At 41.8% G+C, this 23,253-nt stretch overlaps 2 protein-coding genes across 4 annotated transcripts in view; one reads left to right on the plus strand and one right to left on the minus strand.

Moving 5' to 3' along the window:
* Nucleotides 1-33: 33 nt before the first annotated feature.
* On the minus strand, nt 34-7,981 carry riox1 (ribosomal oxygenase 1). Of its 3 annotated transcripts, none has more exons than XM_080745338.1 (15): nt 7,844-7,981; nt 6,540-6,689; nt 6,169-6,323; nt 5,118-5,217; nt 4,799-4,912; nt 4,301-4,407; nt 3,833-3,940; nt 3,571-3,605; nt 2,558-2,736; nt 2,218-2,322; nt 1,970-2,111; nt 1,227-1,347; nt 900-999; nt 729-812; nt 34-621 (listed from the first exon to the last, which is right to left on the minus strand). In XM_080745338.1, the coding sequence occupies exons 1-15, from the start codon at nt 7,934-7,936 to the stop codon at nt 562-564; spliced, it is 1,653 nt and encodes a 550-aa protein (XP_080601464.1). In that variant the 5' UTR covers nt 7,937-7,981; the 3' UTR covers nt 34-561. The 3 variants fall into 3 exon arrangements, 2 of the variants coding, with proteins under 2 accessions (XP_080601464.1, XP_080601465.1); XR_013962879.1 differs by having other exon boundaries at nt 567-621; nt 1,227-1,366; XM_080745339.1 differs by lacking the exons at nt 34-621; nt 729-812; nt 900-999; nt 1,227-1,347 and adding an exon at nt 1,755-1,877.
* Nucleotides 7,982-9,735: 1,754 nt separating this feature from the next.
* extl3 (exostosin-like glycosyltransferase 3) overlaps nt 9,736-23,253 on the plus strand; it is a 51,122-nt gene continuing 37,604 nt past the window's right edge. Inside the window, exon 1 of the mRNA XM_080744507.1 lies at nt 9,736-9,899. The gene's annotated coding sequence lies outside the window, so the exon portion shown is untranslated. The remainder of the gene's footprint in view (nt 9,900-23,253) is intronic.

The raw sequence follows: 23,253 nt of genomic DNA on the forward strand, positions 1-23,253 counted from the left end.
AGGTGAAACATTTTACATAGAAAATGCATTTATTTGATACACTTAACTGAACATGAACATCCACTCAAGAAACAATGGGGAGAAGAGGCTCCCAAAAGGCCAAACAACTATTAAGGGACAAGGTTGGGAAGCTGTTTGGATGCTAAGAAAGCATCCAAAGTGCATAAGCAGCACTGATTTAACACAAATTAGGCTTTGAATACATACAACCACAGCAACTGGGGAATAATGCTGCCAGAGTAAGATAACTCCAAGCCTATATTGTGTTCATTTTATGTTTCACACTACCAGTATCAAACGTTAGTATTTTTTCAGACTGCGGATTACAGGTGAATGTCCCTCATGGGATGAGTAAAGGTTTATATCTCGCATTCGAGTGGCTTCCCAACCTGCTTAACGAGAAAACAAAATAAAGGTATTCATAAATGGTGTCCACCACATCCACTCCAACAGAGCTAACAAAGACCAAGCATGATCATGATGTTACTTCATTGTACACAAATACAATTTCAGTCCAATTGTGCAACCACCACCAGAACTATGAACAGAAAGTTCAAGGCTCTACAGGTGTTTTGTAGCGTGGATAATTCCCCTCTCAAACAGCAGCTCAACCAAATCGATCTGGAAGAAAAGAGTTATGAGGGCTGGCTCACTGACAATGAATCCATCTAATAGATTGAATATGCGGTATCCTGTTTAAGGACATGGCTTTATTTTAAATACTGTACCTTGTCTTCTGTATCGCAGGGTAAGCTGCCCACTGTCACATATTTAGGATATGAATGGATCAGAAACTCCATGGCATCAGTATACTGTAAAGAGGGGGGGGGGGGGGGTTAGTATTATGTTACCACATTTTAATTCAAAATTATGGACAACATAATTAGGAATCTTCCTACTTCTGCTTTTATTTCAAAGCTCTTGATTTCATCTTTGTGGTACACTCTAGGGTTTTCTGTCGTGTAGTATACATGAACATTCTCTCCTTCGCTGCATAGCCTGGAAAGAAGAGAGCGCATTAATGTAAACCAACTAATGGAAAGTATTCAACTTCAATCAATAATACCGTTGCTTTATTTGGTAGAGAATGGCAAGATAGGGGAGCAAGAAAAGGTTTACATGCAATAAAGAAGTAAGAGTCAAACTTATACCCATGCGATTTTGTTGTGTCAGTTATTGAGTAGTTTATGTTGTGTGTTTTAACTCTTAATATGGTGTTGTATTACCTGGCACAGCCGGCACGAATGAGTCGAACCTGCGTCTGGCTTTTGAACTTCCCACCCACACCTACAGTTTCTCCATCTCCCCACCTGGCAGGGGCTCCCTGCACACTGGTAACAAGTTCCTCTGTGGGACACGAACAACACTACATTTGTTACTCAAGCAGAAGGTATGTCTAATCACGGCCTGAGTGTATTATGGATTATTTTATTATGGTTCTAAATGAATAATCTTCAATAACAAAAACTTGTGTGGTAGGTTTTTTCTTTTTTTTATAGGCAATACAAATCATAGAATATAATAATGGTGCATTTATATAGTGCCTTTATCCAAGGCGCTTTACATAGATTAATGTGCATTACATTCACCCAGTCATACACTGATGGTGGAGGAAACCATGCAAGGCACCTGCTCAGGAGCATTTGGGGGTTCAGTGCCTTGCTCAAGGACACTTCGACACCAACTCTGGGGGAGCCCGGGATCGAATTGGGAACCTTCCGGTTGCCAAGCGGCCACTCTACCCCTGAGCCACTGGCGCCCCTTAAAATCTTTCCAGTTCAATCCAAGTTCTCCCTGCCATCACACATCTTTAGGAAGGCACTGAACTCCTAACTGCTCCAGACAAGTGGCTTGGCAACTTGAATGGCTGCCTCTGCCTGTGGATGGACGTGTGGATGAATGTGAGGCATACATTGCACAGTGAGCGACCATAAGACTAGAAAGCTACCAATGCTGCTACAGTAGTTACCTGGAGTAAGCATGGGGGGCAGACAGTCATGGAGAAACCCCCTGGCCTTTTGATCCACAGAAGCGTCCACGGGAGCATAGCTACTCAGCTTCTTCATCAGGCTCTCGATGTGAGACATGAACTCTGCCCTGCGTGGGTCCTCCTATATAATGAAACCTCTCATCAGTGGGTAATAACTGGTAAGAACAGAGGGGACGGCGATGATTGCCAAGAAGAGACAGTTAAACAGAATTTAAAAAGTACCATACCGTGTCAGAATGTTGTACCCCCATGTACGTCAGGTAGTCCAGGGGCAAACCTTTTCTGAACTCCACGTCCTCCTCCATTGCTATTTCCAACGCTGCTGGGACCATCTGGCCGTAAAAAGAGAGCAATCAGCAGCTGATAGGTAGGATAGTATTTATATTGCATAATATCCACTATATCATTCCCAATTAAGGCATTTAGCAGACACCTTTCCAGAGTAATTTACAAAATGTAACATCGGAGTAAGCAGGGTGAAGCCTAGTAAAGGGAAATTATTATGTCCCTTAGGATCCCTCCCCGACACCAAGCAGTTTCAACACAAGGGGAAAAGGAGAGCAGAACCTTCTTGAGCAGGTCTCCCCAGCTGTTCTTCTGGTATGAGGAGAGGGTGATGTGCAGGGAGTGAGCATCCGGGAGGCAGTCTCCTTGGTGGATGAAGCCCCGAGGGAAGTAGAGGAGGTCTCCGGCCTCTAGGGTCACTTCTAGGATGGGTTTACCGATCTCCTTCTGATCGAAGTTAGCTGGAGGACAAATGCAAAATGGCATGCCAGAAAAAGATGGGCTTAAACAGCAATACCTATGATTTTCAAAGAGAAATAAAAGCATTCCGCAATTATACAAAAATAATACATTCATGAAATTCTTACATTACTATATTTTAGTGTAGCCCTGCTAAAAATACTTTTAGTTTTTGCATGATCCCAGTTATGTATCCTCTTTTTTCTTTTCTTTTTTTTTTATTTGACAAATGTTGGGCACTTTGAGGGTCTGGCACGACTACTGCAATTGAATTTGCATAAAGAATAAGGCATTTAAATGCCTTCAAGCATGTTTCCTGGCACATACTGTACAAATGTCTCAGAACAGAAATTTGTTTTTGTGTACCAACGAACAAATTCAGCTAAGAAGAACGATGAATCGGACTATGACTACTCCAGGAAACACTCAAGATCTAAACCCTCAAGATCAAATATGATAAGCACGTAAAATTATACCTAATTTTCTCACTTAACTATTTTGGATATGGTGGTTTTCATTATGAGCAGTTGAGCACGCAAGTGAAAATACTTTCTGCAGCATATGCTTCCTCCCATATGTCTGCCAATCCAACCAATATGCCCATACTGTTTATGGGGTATGCCATGGCATATATACAGGGTATTGGCATATACTAATGACATCAGGGCATACTGTATATGGGCACAAAAGGGACAGACAGTGGTACAACGGGTAGGTGTGGTATCTAGAGTTTGGTAGCGGTCCGAACCTCTAGTTCATAAACACTATTTGATATTGGTCTATGGTGAAAACTGTTGTAAGTACACTGTAGGTCAATAAAACATTTTACTACTCACGACTTGACACCACTGGCAAGACTTCATCGTCAGTCCTGATAAAAACAAAACACCTTTGATGTGATTTTTTTTCCCACCCCCTTGCATGTCAAAAGACTGGTTGATAACAAGAAATAAAATGTAACAAATACCATAAAACATATTGAATCATCCTTGAATTATAATGGCTACAATGAATTAGTCTAGTGTGTTATTACACTGTTACAGTGCTGAAGTATAACAGTAAAAAGTACCGTACATTTTGTGAATGTTTCGAACTCACCTCGGGTTGTAAACTCTCCAATGCTTCTTCCCCTCTAGTTGAACCACAAAGGCTTCGATGTCATCATAATGTGGAGCAAACCCCTGTGTTCCGGGTGGCGTCAGATACCTGGATTAAAGCATTTGACAAATTAGTTGGCCAAAATGTACATTTCACACAGACCAGTGGGCATCCTCAATCAAATTATTTTCTCATTGTGAAGGGCCGTCCACACCAACGTTTTAAAAATCGTTCTAACTCAGTATTTACTGTCTACTTACTTCCTAATTACTTACTAATAACTCAGGCCACACCACAACTATAATGACAGTGGTGAAGAATATAGTTTATAGTTATATTGCTTGGGCTGGATGGCCCTTAACCTCTTTCAACCTGGTGGCCCTATTTTGGGCATGTCAATGTCATTATACGCTAAACTATTCTTTTCCCCCCGCTATATTTTCAAATAGGGCTTTGGTTAATACTCACACATTGGCTCCTGCCATGCTGCCAAAGTGCTCCTGAAGGATGGAAAGGACGTTCCACACAGTGGAGGAAAACGCCTGTGGATTCAGCATGCGGAGGGAGCAGCCACTCTGGGAAGAGATCAGAAAACATAGCATAGTATATGAGATTGCAGTCAAATTTTCATAAACCCATCAAGCCGCCATCCTTTGGGGTCCATATGAAATGATAGCCTAAATGACATTGATGAAATGCTATGGAAACGGTAAACTATCTCTGCAGCATGTTTCTTTTTGTTATTACATAATGCATGCAACGCAAAATCTAGATTTTCTTTTCTACGTCTATATCAATTAATCCGATTACCCACAAAAGCCCCCTTTATAAGTTTGTAGTACAGCGGTGCTGCACAAAACTAAAATTGCCCATCAATGCATTGCATCGGGATGTGTTGTAAACATGTAGACAATCTATTTTTGATTTTAGTTTGATTAACTGTTGCGCCCTTTCAACATACAGTACCTCATAGAAGTCCCACACAGTGTACGGCAGGGCTCTCCCAGGAGGGTTGTGTGTCTGCCTCTTGCCATTCGTGTAGCTGGTAACGTCCAAGTTCACTCCATACTGAACATCATCCTGATATGAAGACATTTCAATGTCAAATCTGTTTAGCTCTGCGAGTGTACAATTTAACAAATATAACCAATTTGTACCCTCTCAAATGTAGCTTATACAAGATGTATAAATAAGAGGTGGGTGTGTGTGTGTGTGTGTGTGTGTGTGTGTGTGTGTGTGTGTGTGTGTGTGTGTGTGTGTGTGTGTGTGTGTGTGTGGCTCTCACATTTCTCAATATGTTATCAAACTCTGCTGTGGAGAATAGTCCCTTGTAGTAATCTGGATTGTTACGTCTGACAATAATAGGTTTACTTTCCCAGGTATCCCTTAGAAAAAGCAACAGAAAGAAATCATCCAGTTAGCATTCCATCAATATACTGGGTTTTGTACAGGTTTTTTAAAAGGTCAGAAATACAGTCTGGTCATATCTTTTCAGTTAATGTTATTGAAAGAACAAAAGGAGGAGCGCACGCACATCTAGGTTGGTAAGGTGCTGACCACGCAGATAATAATGGTTTAAAAGAAAGAGGCCACACAGTTCTTCAGCCACAATGCAAATCATTTATTTAGACTGTAGCTGTCTTCCTCAATGTGGTAATACCTGAGGGTATTGTCACATTGTAAAGCATTTGATTACTTTGGCCTCACACACACCGTTGAAAATGAAGGTTTCTTTCTTCAGCCACACACGACAATAAACTTCTATTTCAGAGCATTGGAAAGCTTTTCATCATGGCTAATTAGCACATGACCCAAAGTCGGCTTGCCTTTTATGCTATGCAAATCGACACGCACATCCCATTTAGGAACAATTTCCATTACTGGGGCATAAAATCAAGGTACTCCATGTTGTTTTTTCGTAGGCACTTTTCTAAAGAACAGTGAGGAGAAATTAAACATTTTGTGAATGCGACCCATTGTCTAAACCTACATAAATCCTATTATTTTCCAATTGTTCAAAATTCAAGCACAAACCTATATACAAAACAATTGTAAATTTAGGCAAATTCAAAGACATCCCGCATCTATGTAAACCCTGTCTATGACCACAGCATAGATTCTATACACAAATATTAACGTGATCAGAGAGGGCAAGGGTACAGTGCTACAGCTCATTAAATATGAGTGAGTTCAGTGTGCTCTGAAAGTAGTCCATTTAATCCATCCATTTAATGAAAAACGAAAAACATTTTCTTCAGTTACAAATATTTGTGTTTGGGAGGCAATCATTTTCTTGCATTGACATCAATATTAAATACGGTCATCATCAGTATTACCTGAAGAAGGCCTTGGCAGGGACCGGGTGGATGAGCCACTGAAACAGTTTGCTCGCTCTCTCCCTACTGTTGTTCACTTTTGTCAAGTCAGACAGAAACGCTTTGAGGGATCCACCTAAATTATCCACACACTCCTCCTCTTCCCACTCCTCTTCCTGTATTGAAAGAAATACGTATTTTTTTAATATCACTGGTTGTCAGTAACCGTCGTATTTGTACATAATTATTACTTTAAACTTTTGAAAAAGATGTCATGGTTTCAATCAGGATAAAAAATTATTCCGTTCTTTGGTCTCCCGGTACCCAAGAGACCTTCATCAATCGTGGAATCTCACTCACTCGTGGACATACAGTATGAAGACTTACTGTACCTCTGAAACACCGTTTAAAGTACGCTCTTCTATTTGTGGAGGCTTAGTGAGCTTCTTTCTCATTTTGTTTTTGGCCTTTGCAGTGGATTTTGGGACGGCTCTGGTGGTTCCAACTGCATTCTCCTTTCTCTTTTTCTTCTTCGCCATCACCTGTGTAGCATACAAGTTAACAAGTAAGCAGTGGTGGAAGGTAGCTGGTGCATATACTCAAGAACTGTACTCGAGGATGGCCACAGCTGGATGGGCCAGGCAGGGAGGGAGGCCATCTAGGAAAGAGAATGTCCCCGGTTCACATTAATGTAAAGACTTTAAGACACTTACTTCACCCACTAGTGCTCATTATAACAGTGGGTTTCATCCTTTTTCATATCAAGGTGGTCAATTATTTATTGGGCATTTGAGCCACTGACCACCATTTGATGAGTTTTAGACTCTCAGACCAAAACGTATTATTGTTGGATAAGATGTTTTTTCCCCCACAATTCCATGATGTATTGATGTTGGTGCAATAGGAGATAACAGGAAAACGTTGATCAAAATATCAATTCTTCTACATTCTGTAATTGTGTAGACTTTGTAGAGGTTTAACAATAACTTAACTCTTGAGAGCGTAAAATGTAAACAAATGGTTTCATTTTACGCTCAAAGAGTTAAAGATCTATAAGGGTCCATTTGGTTACTCTTCAACATTTAGCCTGGGACCACTTGGAACTGGAACCCCCTCAAGGACCACTGGTTGAGAACCACTGCATCAAGATGGCACAATTTTCATCTACTCACTTTGCATCTCATTGTTGGGCTAAGGACAGTTGAGAAACCTGCCTACTATCATCATAAGTTATGAATCATAACCATCTGAACATAACATCATAACTTAAGATGTTATGCTCAGATGGTTATGTCCGGCCGTTGGTCCGACCAAGGCATTTCATCCCAAATACAAAAAAATAAAAGGTAATTCATGCATGATTCCTAAAGAGGCTATGGTGCTAAAAGGATACCACAAAAATCCCAGGGGGGGCTTGCCTTATTTCCATCTGAGCAGCCATCAGCTGGCAGGGTGAATTTATGTATTAGTGCTATATGCTACTTCATACTTCTACTCGTCTCCACTACTTTTGCCAGACAGAAATATTGTACTTTTTCTTTTCCTAACACAACAGCAGGATGAGGATCCCTCCTTGCTTCTCTTTGCTCTGACGGGGTTGCCACCCACCACGATACTAAAGAGAACCAGACACAGGGCTAGCCTGGGCCACATTACCTCCTAGTCTGTAATAAAGAACATTGTATATACATTTTACCTGCAAGTTACGTTTCTTAGCTGCAGGAGGCAAACATTCTGCTGGTTGCAGTGTTTGGTACAGTTCAAACGCTGACATGTGTTTTCTCTCCATGTTGCACTGGAGGCGTCATCAGCCTGCGACTGGTGAAGAGACGAGTCTTCTTCTTCTGACGACTGCTCGGACTCTCTCGAGCCACATTTATATGTATGCTCCCTAGCGCCACACACTGGCCACGAATGGGACCTATGGGTCAATTTCTCTATGGTCAATTTAGACCCCCTAAAGGAACCTAGCCTGGGGTCAGCCTAATGCAGCTAACTAGTAACTGCAGTATAGATCATATCTATCTAGATCATATACATCCCCTCCATGTTTTAACCATAGGTTTTAACATGTGTGATGATGATGTCTATCTCCAGCTAGGCTAAAAGGAACCCACAGAGTCCCTGGCTGGAATCCACTAGAGAACCACTGCTCTAACATAAGTATCCTATGCAGTGTGCTTTGTTCCACTTTGGATTCCTTTAAAACGGCCCTGAAAAGGCACTTGGAGGTGGCTGCTACTCGAAACTGATAAAAGAAAACAATAAAGGCTGACCTTTCTATTGTACATTTTTTGTCTTCTATGTTATGAGTAAAAAAATGTCCCCAATTGAAACTAGCCCAAAAGATGTTTTGAGTATCCGAAAACTTCTGATAAAGTCTACAATCAATCAATCAAACAAACAAACAAACAAACAAATACAAGGGTTATATCATCCTAAATCTAATTTCATGTTTAACAGTGGAAAGGATTCCAGAGCATTGCAAGTGAAGCTGCTTTGAATGCCTGACATTTACAATATATTGACTTCACTTGGGCCAATATTATGTAGCCTAGGCCTACAGTCCTTTTCTCATTTTAAGTCCATTTCCATTATGATATTCTTTTAAACATCACCTGATATTATGCTATAGCTGTGTGGACGAAATACCATTATGTTTCCCCATACTAATTTTTTAATGATTTAATTTCTTTAATAGTTTTTATTTGATGTTTTTTTTTTTATTATTAAATCCAGCATTATTAACTTGTTGATATATTGTTATTGTTAGCTGTGTGGAGAGTGCCATACCAACATATTGCGCTGCTCATCATTGTATGTATCCACTCCAGGGACCCTGAGGGTGGGGGGTCCCAAATCCAAAATGGACCCTTACAGGTCTGTAACTCTGAGTGTTCCATTTCTACTCCCTCAGAGTTAAGGGGCTGTTAAAATTAATCTTACAGATTTGTATCCATGATTCCATGTGTGTAGTGCAGTGGTTCTCAAAGTGGACACTGTGGCTAAATTGACCCATACAAGTCTGTAACTCTGACAGTGTACAAAACCCTAACTAAACTAAATTAAAATAAATAAGTTACAGGAGTAGTTCACCCCCAAAATGATTTTTGTTCTATTGATTAGGCTACTCATGCCATAGAGACTTGAGTTAAATAATATTTTATCACAAAAATGTGATTATAGTAAATTTACCCCCATTGATTCCGCATGGGGACCCGAATGCATGACACTGCATTGGTTGTTGTCTTAGGAATGTGACAAAAAAAAACATTATTGAACTCAAGTCTCCATGAGTAATCAATAGAAAAGTTTGAGAAACTTAGTGTAATTATAAAACCTATGGAATGAGCCTTAGTAAAAGGTGCACTACTTCCTCTGGCCACCAGATGGGGCACTTTCCCAACATTCCTAACCCAGGGTTTAATCAACACCTCCTCCCAGAATGCCTTGGTGTTTGCTATTTGCTCCAGTAGTACAGCCATCTCTCTCTCTCCAACAATGCAGCTTTTAATCGTGCTGCTGCTGCTGTTGCCGCTGCCACTGGGAATGTAACGCGCGTACACACACACATATACACATTACACACACACACTAGACTACACTAGCGCACCCTCCTCCTCGCCGCGGACAGCCTGCGTCGCCCGCCGCAGGACGTTGTGTTGTGCGACCCCTTCTTGGACCAAAAAAAAACCCTCCTGGACTGTGTGTTGTCTTCATGCGGGGACACTGTGAGGACTGATACTGGCTGGGTGAGTACTAGTAGCTATGGAAGCTAACGTGAAGCAGAATGCAGCTTCACAGCTTATGTGTGTGTTGTGACCACCAGTGCTGGCTAACACACAGGCTAGTATAGCAGCTAATTGGCCAGATGAGACATATGGCCCCCCCTTCCCTTTAGCCTCCACACCCCACCCCCGCCCCCCTCGGACCCCCTCTTCTTCTTCTTCAGGCTCAGCGTCTGTTTGTTTATCTTCTTTCTTTGGGATGCGGGTGTTAACGTCAACGGTACCCCACCACCTCCCCCCAATAGGAGCATCAGATGTGGAAGGAAGGCTGGTAGACAGATACTAGACAGTTGGATTTTTTTTTAGCAGAGACTTAGGGTCAGTTTGTTGTGTGCAGTGCTGCTGTGCTGTCTGTCTGCTGAAGAACGTCGACAGACGGGGGATTGCTTTGATCTCACACAGACACACTGTAGCACACGTCAACCTTGCTGGCACTGGGTTGGTTGGTTGGTTGTAGTGCAGTGGTTCTCAACCTTTTCAGGCCACGACCCCCCAAATAATATTTTAACTTGGACCCCCCCCCCCTGACGAGCATTAAGAGTTTAGGCATTACATTTTGTATAACACGGTTCTATTGTGAAAATAGCAGATCTACATGCCAATGTTTAATTTGTCATTTTAGAGGTATTAAAAAGTCCTTAAAGTGTCACTTAAAATGTATGTTGGTTTGTTTACTGTTGAGTGAGAAAGCAATGTTGCACATTAGGTTAATCATCTGGGGACCCTCCAAAATAATTTGGGGACCCAACCTGGTTGAGAAACACTAAAGTAGTGTAGGTACGGCGTCGCTGTGGTGGTTTGTTTAGGTTTCAAGGGCCCCACTGACTGAGCCACATTATGGGTTCTTGGGTTGGGACCCTACTAGTAGTGACCCCACTAAAACTGACTTGGGGTTGTTGTTACTCAGCCTCCTCTGGTCATAAACCGGTACTTTATCTCTCTCTCTCTGTCATTCTCATAGTTCATAGTTCTGTTGTCTCATGTATTGTTTTCAATATGTACCTATAGAGTGAAATTAAGATTGATTGGTTGATTGAGTCCAGTGTTTCTCAAACATTCACATTTCTAGGTCTCTCCTTAACTCTGACAGTACACAGATGGAACCAAATGAACCCGTTTCATTTGGTTCCATGTGTACACTGTCAAGAGTTACAGACTTGTCTGTGTCAATTTAGATCCCCCCTAAAGGAACCAACAGAGTCACTGGAATCCACAAACCACTGTCATACTGACAGTCAGTCATTCACAGAGAGAGAGGGAGGAAGTGTCTTGACAGTAATAGATTGGATAAATCTCAAACTTAAGTTCTGTATATTTTGAAATATATTTCACTTTCCCAAACTGTTCTACTATGGTGTTTTTTTTTTACATCGATGATTCATGAACTGTTCTGATTCTGATGGAGAAAACCAACTACCTTTTTGTATTCATGTAATTGTAATTGTTTTCCTTTGGGTGATCATTGTTTTAACAAACAATTATTTTGTCACAGCCGTGAGCATCAGCCACTTGAAACTGAAGTAGTGCTGTTTTTATTTTTACATTTAATAACATTTGAAAATGTCCCTGTTGGTGAGAGAAATCGGTTAATTGTCTTGGCAGAATGGAGTTAAGCCTGCCTGCATCCCAGTCACCCACCATGACCACTGACTGGCTCAGCCATGACATGTTTCACATGGCGACATGGGACACAGTCTACTCCACCATTATACCACTACTACCTTGGTGCATCTAGCCAAAACAAGTTCTTTGAATTACTGAATGGTCTTTTCCATTGTAATATGAGGAAGTACTGAGTGTTCAGAGCTGGTTATTGATAAACAGTGGGGGTAGCTGGTAGGAAGCACCGCATAGTGTATGTTGCATGAGGCAGTCAGGGAACTGAAAGGTTAAGTGATCACGATGATCTATCTTAATCTGTTGAATCATTTTATTTGATTGGTCGGGTTGCCTTTTACACATGTGTTTATCTAATAGAAAATGAGTGAGTACTGGAACTGTGGAAGCTGTTAACTCATTTTGGATGCTATAAAGGGTAAATGGTGCATTTATATAGCGTTTTTTATCCAAGGCGCTTTACATAGTGTGCATTACATTCACCCATCCACACACACATTCATACACAGATAGAGGAGGAAACCATGCAAGGCACCAACCTGCACACCGGGAGCAATAGGGCTTCAGTCTTGCTCAAGGACTCTTCGACATTAACTCAGGGGGAGCCCAGGATCAAACTGGGAACCCTTCGTGCTCTAATGACGGTTTCTCTACCCCTGAGCTATGCCGCCCCTATAGTGACAGACTATGGAAAATGGAACAATAGGTTACCTCCTCAGAGAGACGACCACCATACAGAAGTCACAGAGGACAATTCAATTCAATTAGACATTGCACAGCATTGCAGCTGAGTTGAGTACGTAAACGTATTTCACTATGACCAATAATTGCTTGAATCCTGCACAGACTGATGGCAATATTTGATAAACTAAGCTTCTGAAATGTTAAAATTAAACATTAAAGTATGTATTAATTCTAATAGATTTTGCCTCACCCAGGCAGTGAGGCCAAATCTTTGCCATGTTGTGCCCTCTGTTGAACTCAGAATGCATTAGGTGGATCACATTTTCTATTATAAATGTGTTATTGTCTTAAGGGGGGTTTACTTTATACTTAGTATGCCAGTGTCGCGCACTGATAACAAGCAAACTATAAGCTCACACTGAGTCACACGTTTGTATTTGGATTTACATGTCTGAATTGTATTTTGAGTTGTTATGGGTTCATCTTTTTTTTTTTTTTTATTGATAAGTCTTACTTTTACAGAATATGTTATTTAGATTGTCGAATAAATTCTGCTATGTATAATCATCAAACTCTATTCATGGACATTTTCCTAGACAGCCAGGGAATTGATGTTTTGGACCTTAGCACTCATTAATATGGAACTTGTGGGACAAAACTGAGGACAAGGGTATTGATCCTTTCCCTTGTACCTTGATTGTTTGGACGTCTACCTCCATGAATGGCTTTTCTTTTCTCGTGGTCAACAAGTAATGATCCCTAACTGCTGCCAGCCAGCGGGCATAACAAAATCAGGCTTCTATTATTTGACAAGACTGCATCGGCATGTGCCTCGCTCAGTGAATGCAATGAGACGCATGCTTAGGCTGCAATATTATATATTCTGAATCTGAAATCTGAATACTGTGTGTGCAAAGAAATACTTTGACATTAATTATTTGTGTGTGTGTGTGTGTGTGTGTGTGTGTGTGTGTGTGTGTGTGTGTGTGTGTGTGTGTGTGTGTGTGTGTGTGTGTGTTTTGGGGAGTGTGGTCCTCTGCAAGGTTTGATTCATTTAAAACCCCTGCAAGATTTTGAAACACCTACTGTACACTTTGGGTTCATGAATTTGTTCATTATCTCAACTCAAAAATCCAGTTAGTACTGCGAGTAGTTCTGTGCCAAATTGATTCTGCTAATTTAATCTGACTACTTTTCGTTGGCATTCACACAGAAATGACCCTCTTCCTACACAAGCAGCTTTTCATAAGCTATAAGTTCATGAAAATCGAACCAGATCAAATTTGTCTGGGGAGTTACGATGATGATGCTTGGGGCTGTAATGGACATGTCCATGATGTCCGATATGGGTTTCCAATGAATCCCAGAACAGAGTTGTTGACCGAGCTTTCTGTTGTGACTCGACCTGCTCTGTGATGAGAACTGGCACTACTTGGCTAGATTAATGAACACCTGTTTTGTGTTATACAAGACTATATTAACCCAGGAACAGTTTTTTCTCCCTCTGTGTTGCTAAATGACAACGTGATGTCCTTTTGTACGAGGCAGGAGAAAGATAAATGGCTGTCTGACATGAACAGATGTAGCCGGAACTCTTAGCCGTGTGGGAGGGAACGTTGGGGATCTGGCTGTCACAATTATTACATAATCGTCTAATCGTGATTATTTGACATAATCGCGATTATTTTTCATAATCGTCATAATCGTTTCCATGTTTAAAAATGTTCATATATATTTTTTAAACTCAAAAATAGTGGAAATAGCAGATCTACAAGCTCACAACGCATCGACGCATTGTGAGCTTGTAGATCGGCTATTTCCGCTATCAATGTTCTTTTTTAAGTATAAAGTTGTCAAATATGTCAGTAATTTCTTTGTATATTTAGGTTATGTGTCATATCTACCATGTGCAACTTCAAAGCCTAAAAGCCAAACAGAAATGTAATTGTCAACGACAAAAACACAATTAAATCGTTAATCGCAATTATTTGAGTGACAATTAATCGTCTTGTAAAATGTCATAATCGTGACAGCCCTAGTTGGGGAGAGATGATGGCAACATTAGGCAGAGCAGCAGCAGCACACATACAGTTGTCGTGTTGTATGGGGATAGGATTTCTCAAAGGATTTCTTAAATCCTTTTCTCAGTGACATTTATTTCCCCCCTCAAATTCCCGTTTTCCCCAACTGCGGTGGACATTAGTTACAGCATGATGTCAGACTCAAGGCTATGTGTAAATATGAAAGCTGTTAAAAATAAACGTCTTGTTACAGAGCAAAGTAAATATTTGAATGCCAGCCCGTTCTATTAAAGGGATATTTGAATTCATGGATATTTTTAGTTTTTGTCACATTCCTAAGACAATAGTTTGATGACCAACAGTGGTTCCCTATGGAGACACAAAGAGTCTCCTTACATTATTGGCTTAGGAATGTGACAAAAACAAAAACCTATCCATGAATTCAAGTCCCCATGGGATGAGTAATCGATAGGGGGGGGGGGGAAATCACACCTAGTGTGAAATGAGCGGTGCTATTTATGAGTTAATTTCATCGAGCGCCCCGCTAGCCAATGCGAAGCTTGGCCAATGGGACCCTGTTCGTACAACAATCTTTGAGCCGTTTGTGCCAAGATGTAGGCCATATATCTAGGCCAGATGTAGGCTACGCTTCAGTTGACTTAAAGTGTTAGTTCAGCTATTTTTGACATAAAGCTGTGTGAAATACTTACCATTAACTCTCCCCACGCTTTGAACGTTAACGTTCGCCCCATTTTTTACAGAACCTCGATGCCAATACGGCGCTCGTTCGGTTCGTTCGTCTGATGACTGTAAGCTGATGAGGGGTCGCGCGGCCGTGTACTATAAACACATTTTCCGCGGTGATGGTGTAAAAAATCCATTATGCGTTAGATCAACGGAGAACAATTCACTTCCTTGTTGATTTCCTCTGGCTGTAAGGCTCTGTGGCCAGTGACTGGTCTTCTTCTTCTTCAACACATAACAGGCAAATTCACATTCATTCTCGCATGACGCCGCCCTCTGCTGCCTGGCAGACCAAAGTGCACTATTGCACAATAAAAATAAAAATAAATAATAAATAAATAAATGTCTGTCTATCTGCTATAACGTCGCAAAGGTAAGCCGCTTTTTGATGGCACCAGACCCAATAAATAAATAAATAATCTGGCAGTAGGAGAGTTAAAATAGTGGTTACAAATGTATTAATTCATTACCAGAGTCCCGTGGTCAGAGTTCTGGTCATTTTTAGATGAATATAAAGTAGTTCCGGTGATTTGGCAGGGGCTCATGGCCCAATCATTAAAAATAGATGAATCCACAAAACTAGCGTCATTTGTATTGTTGACCTATTTCTACCAAATAGACCAACTTTCGTTCAGCTTTGACCCCTCTGTCACATGGTACTATTGTTTTGTGTCCAGTATCACTACACTATCACTAAATGTATTTCCCCAAAACAAGGTGCTTTGCAGTCAGCTGATCAGAACGAAACCTCGCTCTATAAGGTAGAAATAGGCCAAAAATACAAATGACACTAGTTTTGTGGATTCATCTATTTTCAATTATTGGGCCATGCCAAATGGCCCCCACCCCATTGGAACTACTTAATATTCATTAGAAACTGACCACGGGACTCTGGTAATCAATTAATACATTCGTAACCACTATTTTAATGGTAAGTATTTCACACAGCTTTATGTCAAAAATAGCTGAACTAACACTTTAAGCTCCGGTCATTTTAGAAGACGTTGTTCCCATCGGTTTTTGACCGGACAAAGACAGATGTCGTAGCTATAGCTCCTGTTCCGGGAGCACGGCTCAACAAACATTTTGGTGGTGAACTATTCCTTTTTAAAGCAAACACAGAAGCTGAACATGGCGTCCCGTGGGAAAAGAATAGCAGCATTTCTGACGGCAGCGGTCAGTGAGTCTGATTTTTACAGCACCTTAAGCACCACTGTTTTATTTGCTTTTTCTGTTCCTTGGAGCACTAGTTACTGTGATGAAGATGGATCAGTGTATCCATGCTGCAGTACCAGCTGTTGTAACTGATGGTGTGGCTCGTCTTCAGCTCATTTGTCTAACACTGAACACTAGGGCTAGATGATTTTGAAAAGAAAAAATATATTTCGTTGTTGTCGGTAGGGGTGGGCAATATAATCGATATGGCAATACATCGTGATAGTTTATTTGCCAATACTCTATCGATACTTCAAGCCATAGTATTGCGATACTTTGAGGAAAATAAAATATGTTCCCATGCATAGGAACCAATGGTAGAAGTCCGGTCCTGACACTCCGATGCATCTTCTAGATGTCTCTGTACTATAGTAGCTACTTCCAATTCCCACGGTTCAGTGAGTGATAATGTGATAAAATGGCTGCGAACGACGAAAACAACATTAGAGCAGCGTTTTCAGCTTTTAAAGCTGATACATCGCAATAGTATCGATTCGCAATATATCGTGATACTATTGCATCGTGACCAAGTATCGCGATATTTATTGCACCGCAAGATTCTTGCCAATATCCACCCCTAGTTGTCGGGTGGAAATTTGGTATGTCCAACCGTTCATTTTATCATTTTAAAAATGATTTAAAATGGTGAAAATGGCCGATCTACAAGCACACAAGTGAGGCTGTAGATCTGCTATTTTCACTAGCTTTGTGTGACAGTCTTAGGTGATGAAGCAGGGCTTTACTTTAGGGAAAAACCTACACATTTGAAACTTGGAGATATGTTTTCTGCCCGACAGTGACGATATATACTTTGCAATATTTTCGTTTATTGCAAATTTGCGATGTACTGTTTATAATCACTAAAGCAGGGGATTATACTCATACTTACTTCCGCGTTTAAAGATAAACATGCAAAATTCCACACACTACAACAAATCATTAAACCAGGCTAGCCTAAATTATGTTCAGATGGACTAGAACAAACTTAAATATAAGTCACGGTGACTCATGAAAAAGTTGAACCATTTCCAGTTTGTGTTTGCTATTACGCAGTAAATACTTTTAGCATAACATGGGCCACATTTGTCATGCATTTCATCATGTGTAAGGGTTAGGGTTACCTATTGCACTAGCATAACATCACACTGATGTCTATGCTGAAAAAGGTTATTATCCACCTCTGAGTTAGGAGTGTTATAATGAGTGCCAGCCCCAACTCTGAGGTACAATCTCTGTTGAGGGGTGGCACGCCATGGCTGGGGCTAATCAGTCTGGTTCTCCTCCCTAAATCCATCAGTGTCTGGAGGACGAAGCATGTCAGGGGGACTGGCAGCTGTTGTCAACGGGCTGAGACAATCTGTTATGGTCCGGGCCCTGCTAGCATGGGCTGGGAGAGGAGTGGAGAGGGAAATAATGCTTTCAAGAAGCAACAGCAAGTGGTGTTGCTGCCACAGCTGTAGTGAGATAACAAGGGGATTTATTTGTTCGGACTGGCTTGGATTGACACGTCTATTAATTATTCTGTGTTAACACTTAACTGTTTTCCCTGGATGCTTGCAACCAAACCTGTTTGGACCACGCATGGCCAAAGGATACCCCAGTGTAAATGAATGACATGGGTCAAATGTATTGTAGAAGGGACCCAAAAAGAGGAATTATAATGTTGATTTCACATGAAGCACATGGGGCTAAGGGGCTTTGCTGCTGAAATAATGCAGGGTATCTTTGGTTTAATAAACAATTCGAACAGTTGTGCTGCTGTGGATACTAAAATAAACTTTTGTCTTTTGCACATCTCAAAGGACAAACTGGTGGCGCTTTAAAGAACCTTGCTGCCAGAGCTGCAAAGTGGGTTGAGTTTAAATTGGCCTACTGCAGAACAAGGACAGTGTTCCACACATTTTAACGGCTCATGAGTTTCATCTACACTTTGACTATCCTATGTCTTTCTGTGAATATCATGGCTCACAGGCCGGTCCTATTTATGGCTTCAGCCAAAGTGTGTTGAGTTTGCGGCGCTTGGCAAAGTTGACAGTACAGGGAGGTGGGAACTGGGAACACTATGAACAGGGATTGGCAGGAACCTCTGAATTCGGTTCACTTGCGGAGTGCAATTAATATTGGAGAACACGGTTCAATTAAAGGAGTAAACTGTTGTGTTATTAGCGCTTCTGTTTATTTGAAATGGGGGGAGGGGTTGAATAGAACCTTTAGTTTGCCATCAGTTTACCTGAGCTTCCCAAGTTCCTGGATGAGTACTTCAAAGTAGCCCACTAGCTGCTGCTGTGCATATTCTGAGAGCACTGCGAGAGCCTGCCTTACGTCAATATCAAATATGTACTTGTCGAATTTGTTTAGGACGTCGTTGAGTCTATTCCATAAAAGGAGATCTAAAGGGGCCAGGTTTTTATTGGCAATCGTCCTTACCTCCAATACAGACTGCTTGAGTTGCACCCCCCTCTCTGTCACTACATACATAAGCCTCAATGATCGTATGAGAATAGCAAAAATAGCCGTTCTATAAGCTCACAAATGCACCACGATGCATTGAGAACTTTATTTTAAATGTTATTTTGGTGTGTGAAGATTTTCACCTATAATGCCCAAAACGGGAACCCTACTATAGGTTGAAAGTGGTTTAACGGTTTAACCCATTAAGACCAGAAACCACTTTAACCATTTTTTTAATGCTTTAACTACTAGCAGATATAATATAGCAGATATACAAGCTCACAGTGAGCTTGTATATCTGCTATCCGCGGAAAAGTACATGTCATTTTGGGGGTCCTTGACGTGTCCACGTCTATCCCAATTACCCTAAGCGCAACGGTGGGGGTGCTGGGGGCTGCAAGGGAAAGGAGTGCTTGTTTTCGTTGATGACGACAGAGGGGCGCAGTCTCAGGCGACCATGAGCCACGTGAGACACCGCAAGCGAGTGGCAGCGAGCGAGTCGCCGTGTCGAGTGGTGCGAAGGTCGCATGAGCCGTCTCAGCGCCGTTACCGAGTTATGTGCCATTATGGACAGAATTGTAGCCGATTTTCGGCACCTCCGTGCGGTCCAAGTGAACACAGCGAAGCACTACCTACCTCCTTTCCCACCACTGGCCCCCACCATTGCGCTCAGGGTCCCTGGGAAACGCCAGGTCGCCTGACATGGAAAAAGTTTGAGAACCACTGACATATATGCGTTGACGTTTTTTCAAAAACCTTAGAAGGATTTAGAAGACATTAATAGAATCAGGTCAAAACTATTCAAAGACTTGCTCAAATGTTCACGATTTTTAATAGTTAAAGAAAGCATAAAATAATGGCTAAAGTAATGATGCGTAATAATGCGTTCTCGGTTTAATAATCCAGAGGTGGGCCTGGTCTGCCCTGGCCTGGGCTGCATCACTCTCACCTTGCTTGGACATTTGCTACAGTTAAACAGCAATGGGGAGAGAGAGAGAGAGGGAGCAAGTGAATGCACTGCAGCTTTACGTAACACAGCGCGAGAGAGAGATTTCCTTTGACACTTTTTTATTTTATTCACTGAAGCAAGCCTCCACTCTGGAACAAAATGTAGACATGGCAGACAGACAGACACACTCATCCGCAGCGACTTACAAAGTGCCTATGTACAGGAGTAAGTGGCGTGAGCCTTTGTCAACACACGGTGGGATAAATAGTCTCTTAAATAGAGTGCAAAGAACAAAACCATCAAGTGTTACAATGTAACTGGGGTAGCAGGTAAACATCATGTTTACGCACCTAGAATCTGTGCGTGTAAACAACATGCTATCTAAATAGGCTCCTATAATTTTTGTGGCAAGCAAAGCATTATATACAGGGGTTGACACTAAGGTCTCAGAGGCACTTGCCCATCGGGCAAGTACAGGTCATGTTCTACTTGCCCGAAGGTAATGCCCACTTGCCCGAAAAGTAAATCGTCCATTATAAAATGATAGGTACGATTTTAATTACCGCTCAATTTAACACTTATTTCTGTACTTTCTGGGGCCGTGCGATAAAATGTCATACCTCAATACCTCCAAATCCAAATACCAAATACTTTAGCTATGATTGACTATGTCTATTCACACTTGTTATTTTATATGTTTAAATGTAGCAACAGTAAAAACAGCACATTATAGGTAAATAGTGCTCTTATTGTACATTCCACAGACCAGAAGACGGCGCACTGGCCACGTTCAGGTGTTTAGACAGACATCTCGTGTTGTGTTTATAGACATTTGTGTCCCCTCTCAAATGAGCACTTGCCCTGTCGGGCAACCTGAAAGCAAACTTCACCTGCCCTGACATTTTATTTACCTGCCGGGGGCAGGTGGGCAAGCCTTAGTGTCAATGCCTGATATATCTACTGTACATCAGGGGTCTTCAATGTTTTCAGGCCAAGGACCCCTTAGTTGAGAGAGAGATGAAGCAGGGACCCCCACAACCTGTTCATAGCTTCCATATAGCTTCATCGTTTGACTGCACAATCATCAGTGTAGTTTGGATTCATGTCATTTTGTGTTTCTAGACATTTAACCACTTGAACCGTCAATACTTCATACATTTGACCTTTCACTCTGTACTTAGTCTGCTCTTTTCCCCCTCTAAACCAAACCTCTTAGCCAAAAATAGCAGATCTACAAGCTTGTAGATATGCTATTTTTGGCTACAGTTCTCAGAATATGGACACTAGGGTTCAAGTTGTTAATATAAAAAGGATTGGAGGATTTGGAGGACCCCCTGTAGTAACTCTGGGGACCCCCTGTTGAAGACCCCTGATCTACATGAAGAACAATGTGAACAAGTAGCCAACATGCATCTCTGCTTAGTATAATTAAGGAACTATCAAAAGGGAAACGAGAAGTGATATAAATATCCACTTTAAAAAGGCCCATCGCTGCTCATTCTTCCTGTCTCGCAGGGACTGCTGTAAATGCTGAAGCTGTTCAAAGTGCACGCTTGTTCTGTGACGGCTGGATTCCCTTTTCCACTGATAATGCACAATTACAGCTCAGCGGACTAATTAAGGTCGCCCTGCCCTTGAAAATTGCATAGTGAACGCCTGCGCGACATCCCCAGCTCCTGATTAATTGTGGTGTGGGGAGTGTTTTCATTTAGCACAGCACAATGGTACAACGGCTTGTTACTTTGCATTGCTACTGGGAGGGGGAGGGGGGGTAGTGTCCAGTTTAGGGGCAGTGACACCAGAATCTCTTAAATGACCAAATACAATAAACAATTTGTCATTCGTGACATTGGCGCATAGTCCGCAAACTCCACACACGCAGGGATATTTTTATTTACGACTTGCACACTGACACATGGGGTGCAAGGACAATGGACACCACTGGGGCAAAGAGACAGAGTGAGCCACACTACTGTGGATAGGATACTAGGTAACCAGGGGCATCACAAGGGGGGGGAAAGTGGGACTGAGTTACTATAGGGCCCAAGGTGGAGGGGCCTTAATCTATACCTACATTTTAGAACTGCAGCCAGCGGTTTTTGTCAGTTTGTGGATGTGGATCACTCAGACACGACCAAATGCAGCACTCCAATTGGCTAGGACTGATCACGTGGCACACGGAGTTCTAAACCGGAAGTGCGTCCGGCGATCAAATGGGTCCGACCGGAAACTAATTTCTTTTTTTTTTTTTTTTTTTTTAACTAGATGGGAGCGGCCCGAAGGGCCGTGACCCTCTAGTCTATACATACATTTTAGAACTGCAGCCAGCGGTATTTGTTTGTTTGTCAGACACGACCAAATGCAGCACTCCAATTGGCTAGGACTGATCACGTGGCACACGGAGTTCTTAACCGGAAGTGCGTCCGGCGGTCAAATAGGTCCGACCGGAAACGTGCGCTGCGGCACAATAGTTCCGCCACAATAGTTCCCCCCCCAAAAAAAATTTTTTTTTATTTTTTTTTTTACTTTTTTTTTTTTATTTTTTTATTTTTTTTATTTCTTTTACTTTTTTTTGGGAAAAAAAAAGTTTTATAGTAAAGAAGCGGGCGTGGACTCTAGATGCGAACCTCTAGTTATTTTATACTTTAGCTATTGAAAAATAGCAGATATACAAGCTCACTGCGCGGCACCGAATGCCGCGCTGCGAGCGTTTTGCTTCTGGAGGTCCCTGGAACTAAATACTTTGAGATGGGGGTCCGTGGCCAAATACATATCTTGGGGGTCCTTCACATGAAAAAGTTTGTGCACCACTGACAAAGAAACATAGGTTTTTCCAAAAACCTTAGAAGGATTTGAAATATTCAAAGAATTGCACACATTTTCACGATTTTTCAAAAATAGCAGATCTAGAAGCTCACAGCGCAGCACTCGGTGCCGCGCTGTGAGCTTGCATATCAATAAAGCACAAAATAATATGTAATAATGCGTTCCCAGTCTAAATGGGTTAAACCCCCTGCCCCATGAAGAACATTCATGGGGGGCCCGCAGTGAATCCTTGTACCCAGGACCCAGAATTTGGTGCGACACCCCTGTAGGTAACACTGACTGTACAATCATGCACCCACACATACTGTACACCTGTTTCATAGTGCATTATGCTTGACAAGTATAGAATACAGTATGGTTGCAGCTGTTGTGTGAGAGTGAGTGCGTGTGTGGGGGGGCAAATTCAGGCAATGCACGAACATTGTTGCATTAAGTGGTAAGCCTTAAATCCACGATGCTCCATGGCAAGCGGTCCCGATAACGGAATGCACAAGTCTGTGTGTGTGTGAGAGAGAGAGAGAGGGCTGTGATTGGAATGTAGCTGCGGGGCGGAGGAGGAGGACCAACGCAGTTCATTTCATTCCATTTCATTGTCATGTCCTCTCTGCAAGGGCGTCACAAGGGGGGGGGGGGGGGAATGGGACTGAGGTGGAGGGGCCCTAGTAACTTTAGCTATTTTTGAAAAGTCGTGAAAATGTGTGCAAATCTTTGAATATATGTATTTTTTAAGCAAACATTTGTAACTCAAATTTTGCTTCTGGGTAAGGTCCCTGGAACTATATATTCTGAGATGGGGGTCCGTGGCCAAATA

The sequence above is a fragment of the Nannobrachium achirus genome, assembly GCF_963921795.1.
Source record: "Nannobrachium achirus genome assembly, chromosome: 16".
Lineage (NCBI taxonomy): Eukaryota > Metazoa > Chordata > Actinopteri > Myctophiformes > Myctophidae > Nannobrachium > Nannobrachium achirus.

What these genes read in the sequence shown, in the direction of transcription:
- riox1 (XM_080745338.1), bottom strand. Translation starts at nt 7,936, where the DNA reads ATGGAGAGAAAACACATGTCAGCGTTTGAACTGTACCAAACACTGCAA. An exon ending in CTGTGTGGGACTTCTATGAG is followed by an intron (nt 4,408 to 4,798) that starts GTACTGTATGTT and finishes ATCTCTTCCCAG; the next exon opens with AGTGGCTGCTCCCTCCGCAT. An exon ending in ATTCGTGCCGGCTGTGCCAG is followed by an intron (nt 1,000 to 1,226) that starts GTAATACAACAC and finishes TCTTCTTTCCAG; the next exon opens with GCTATGCAGCGAAGGAGAGA.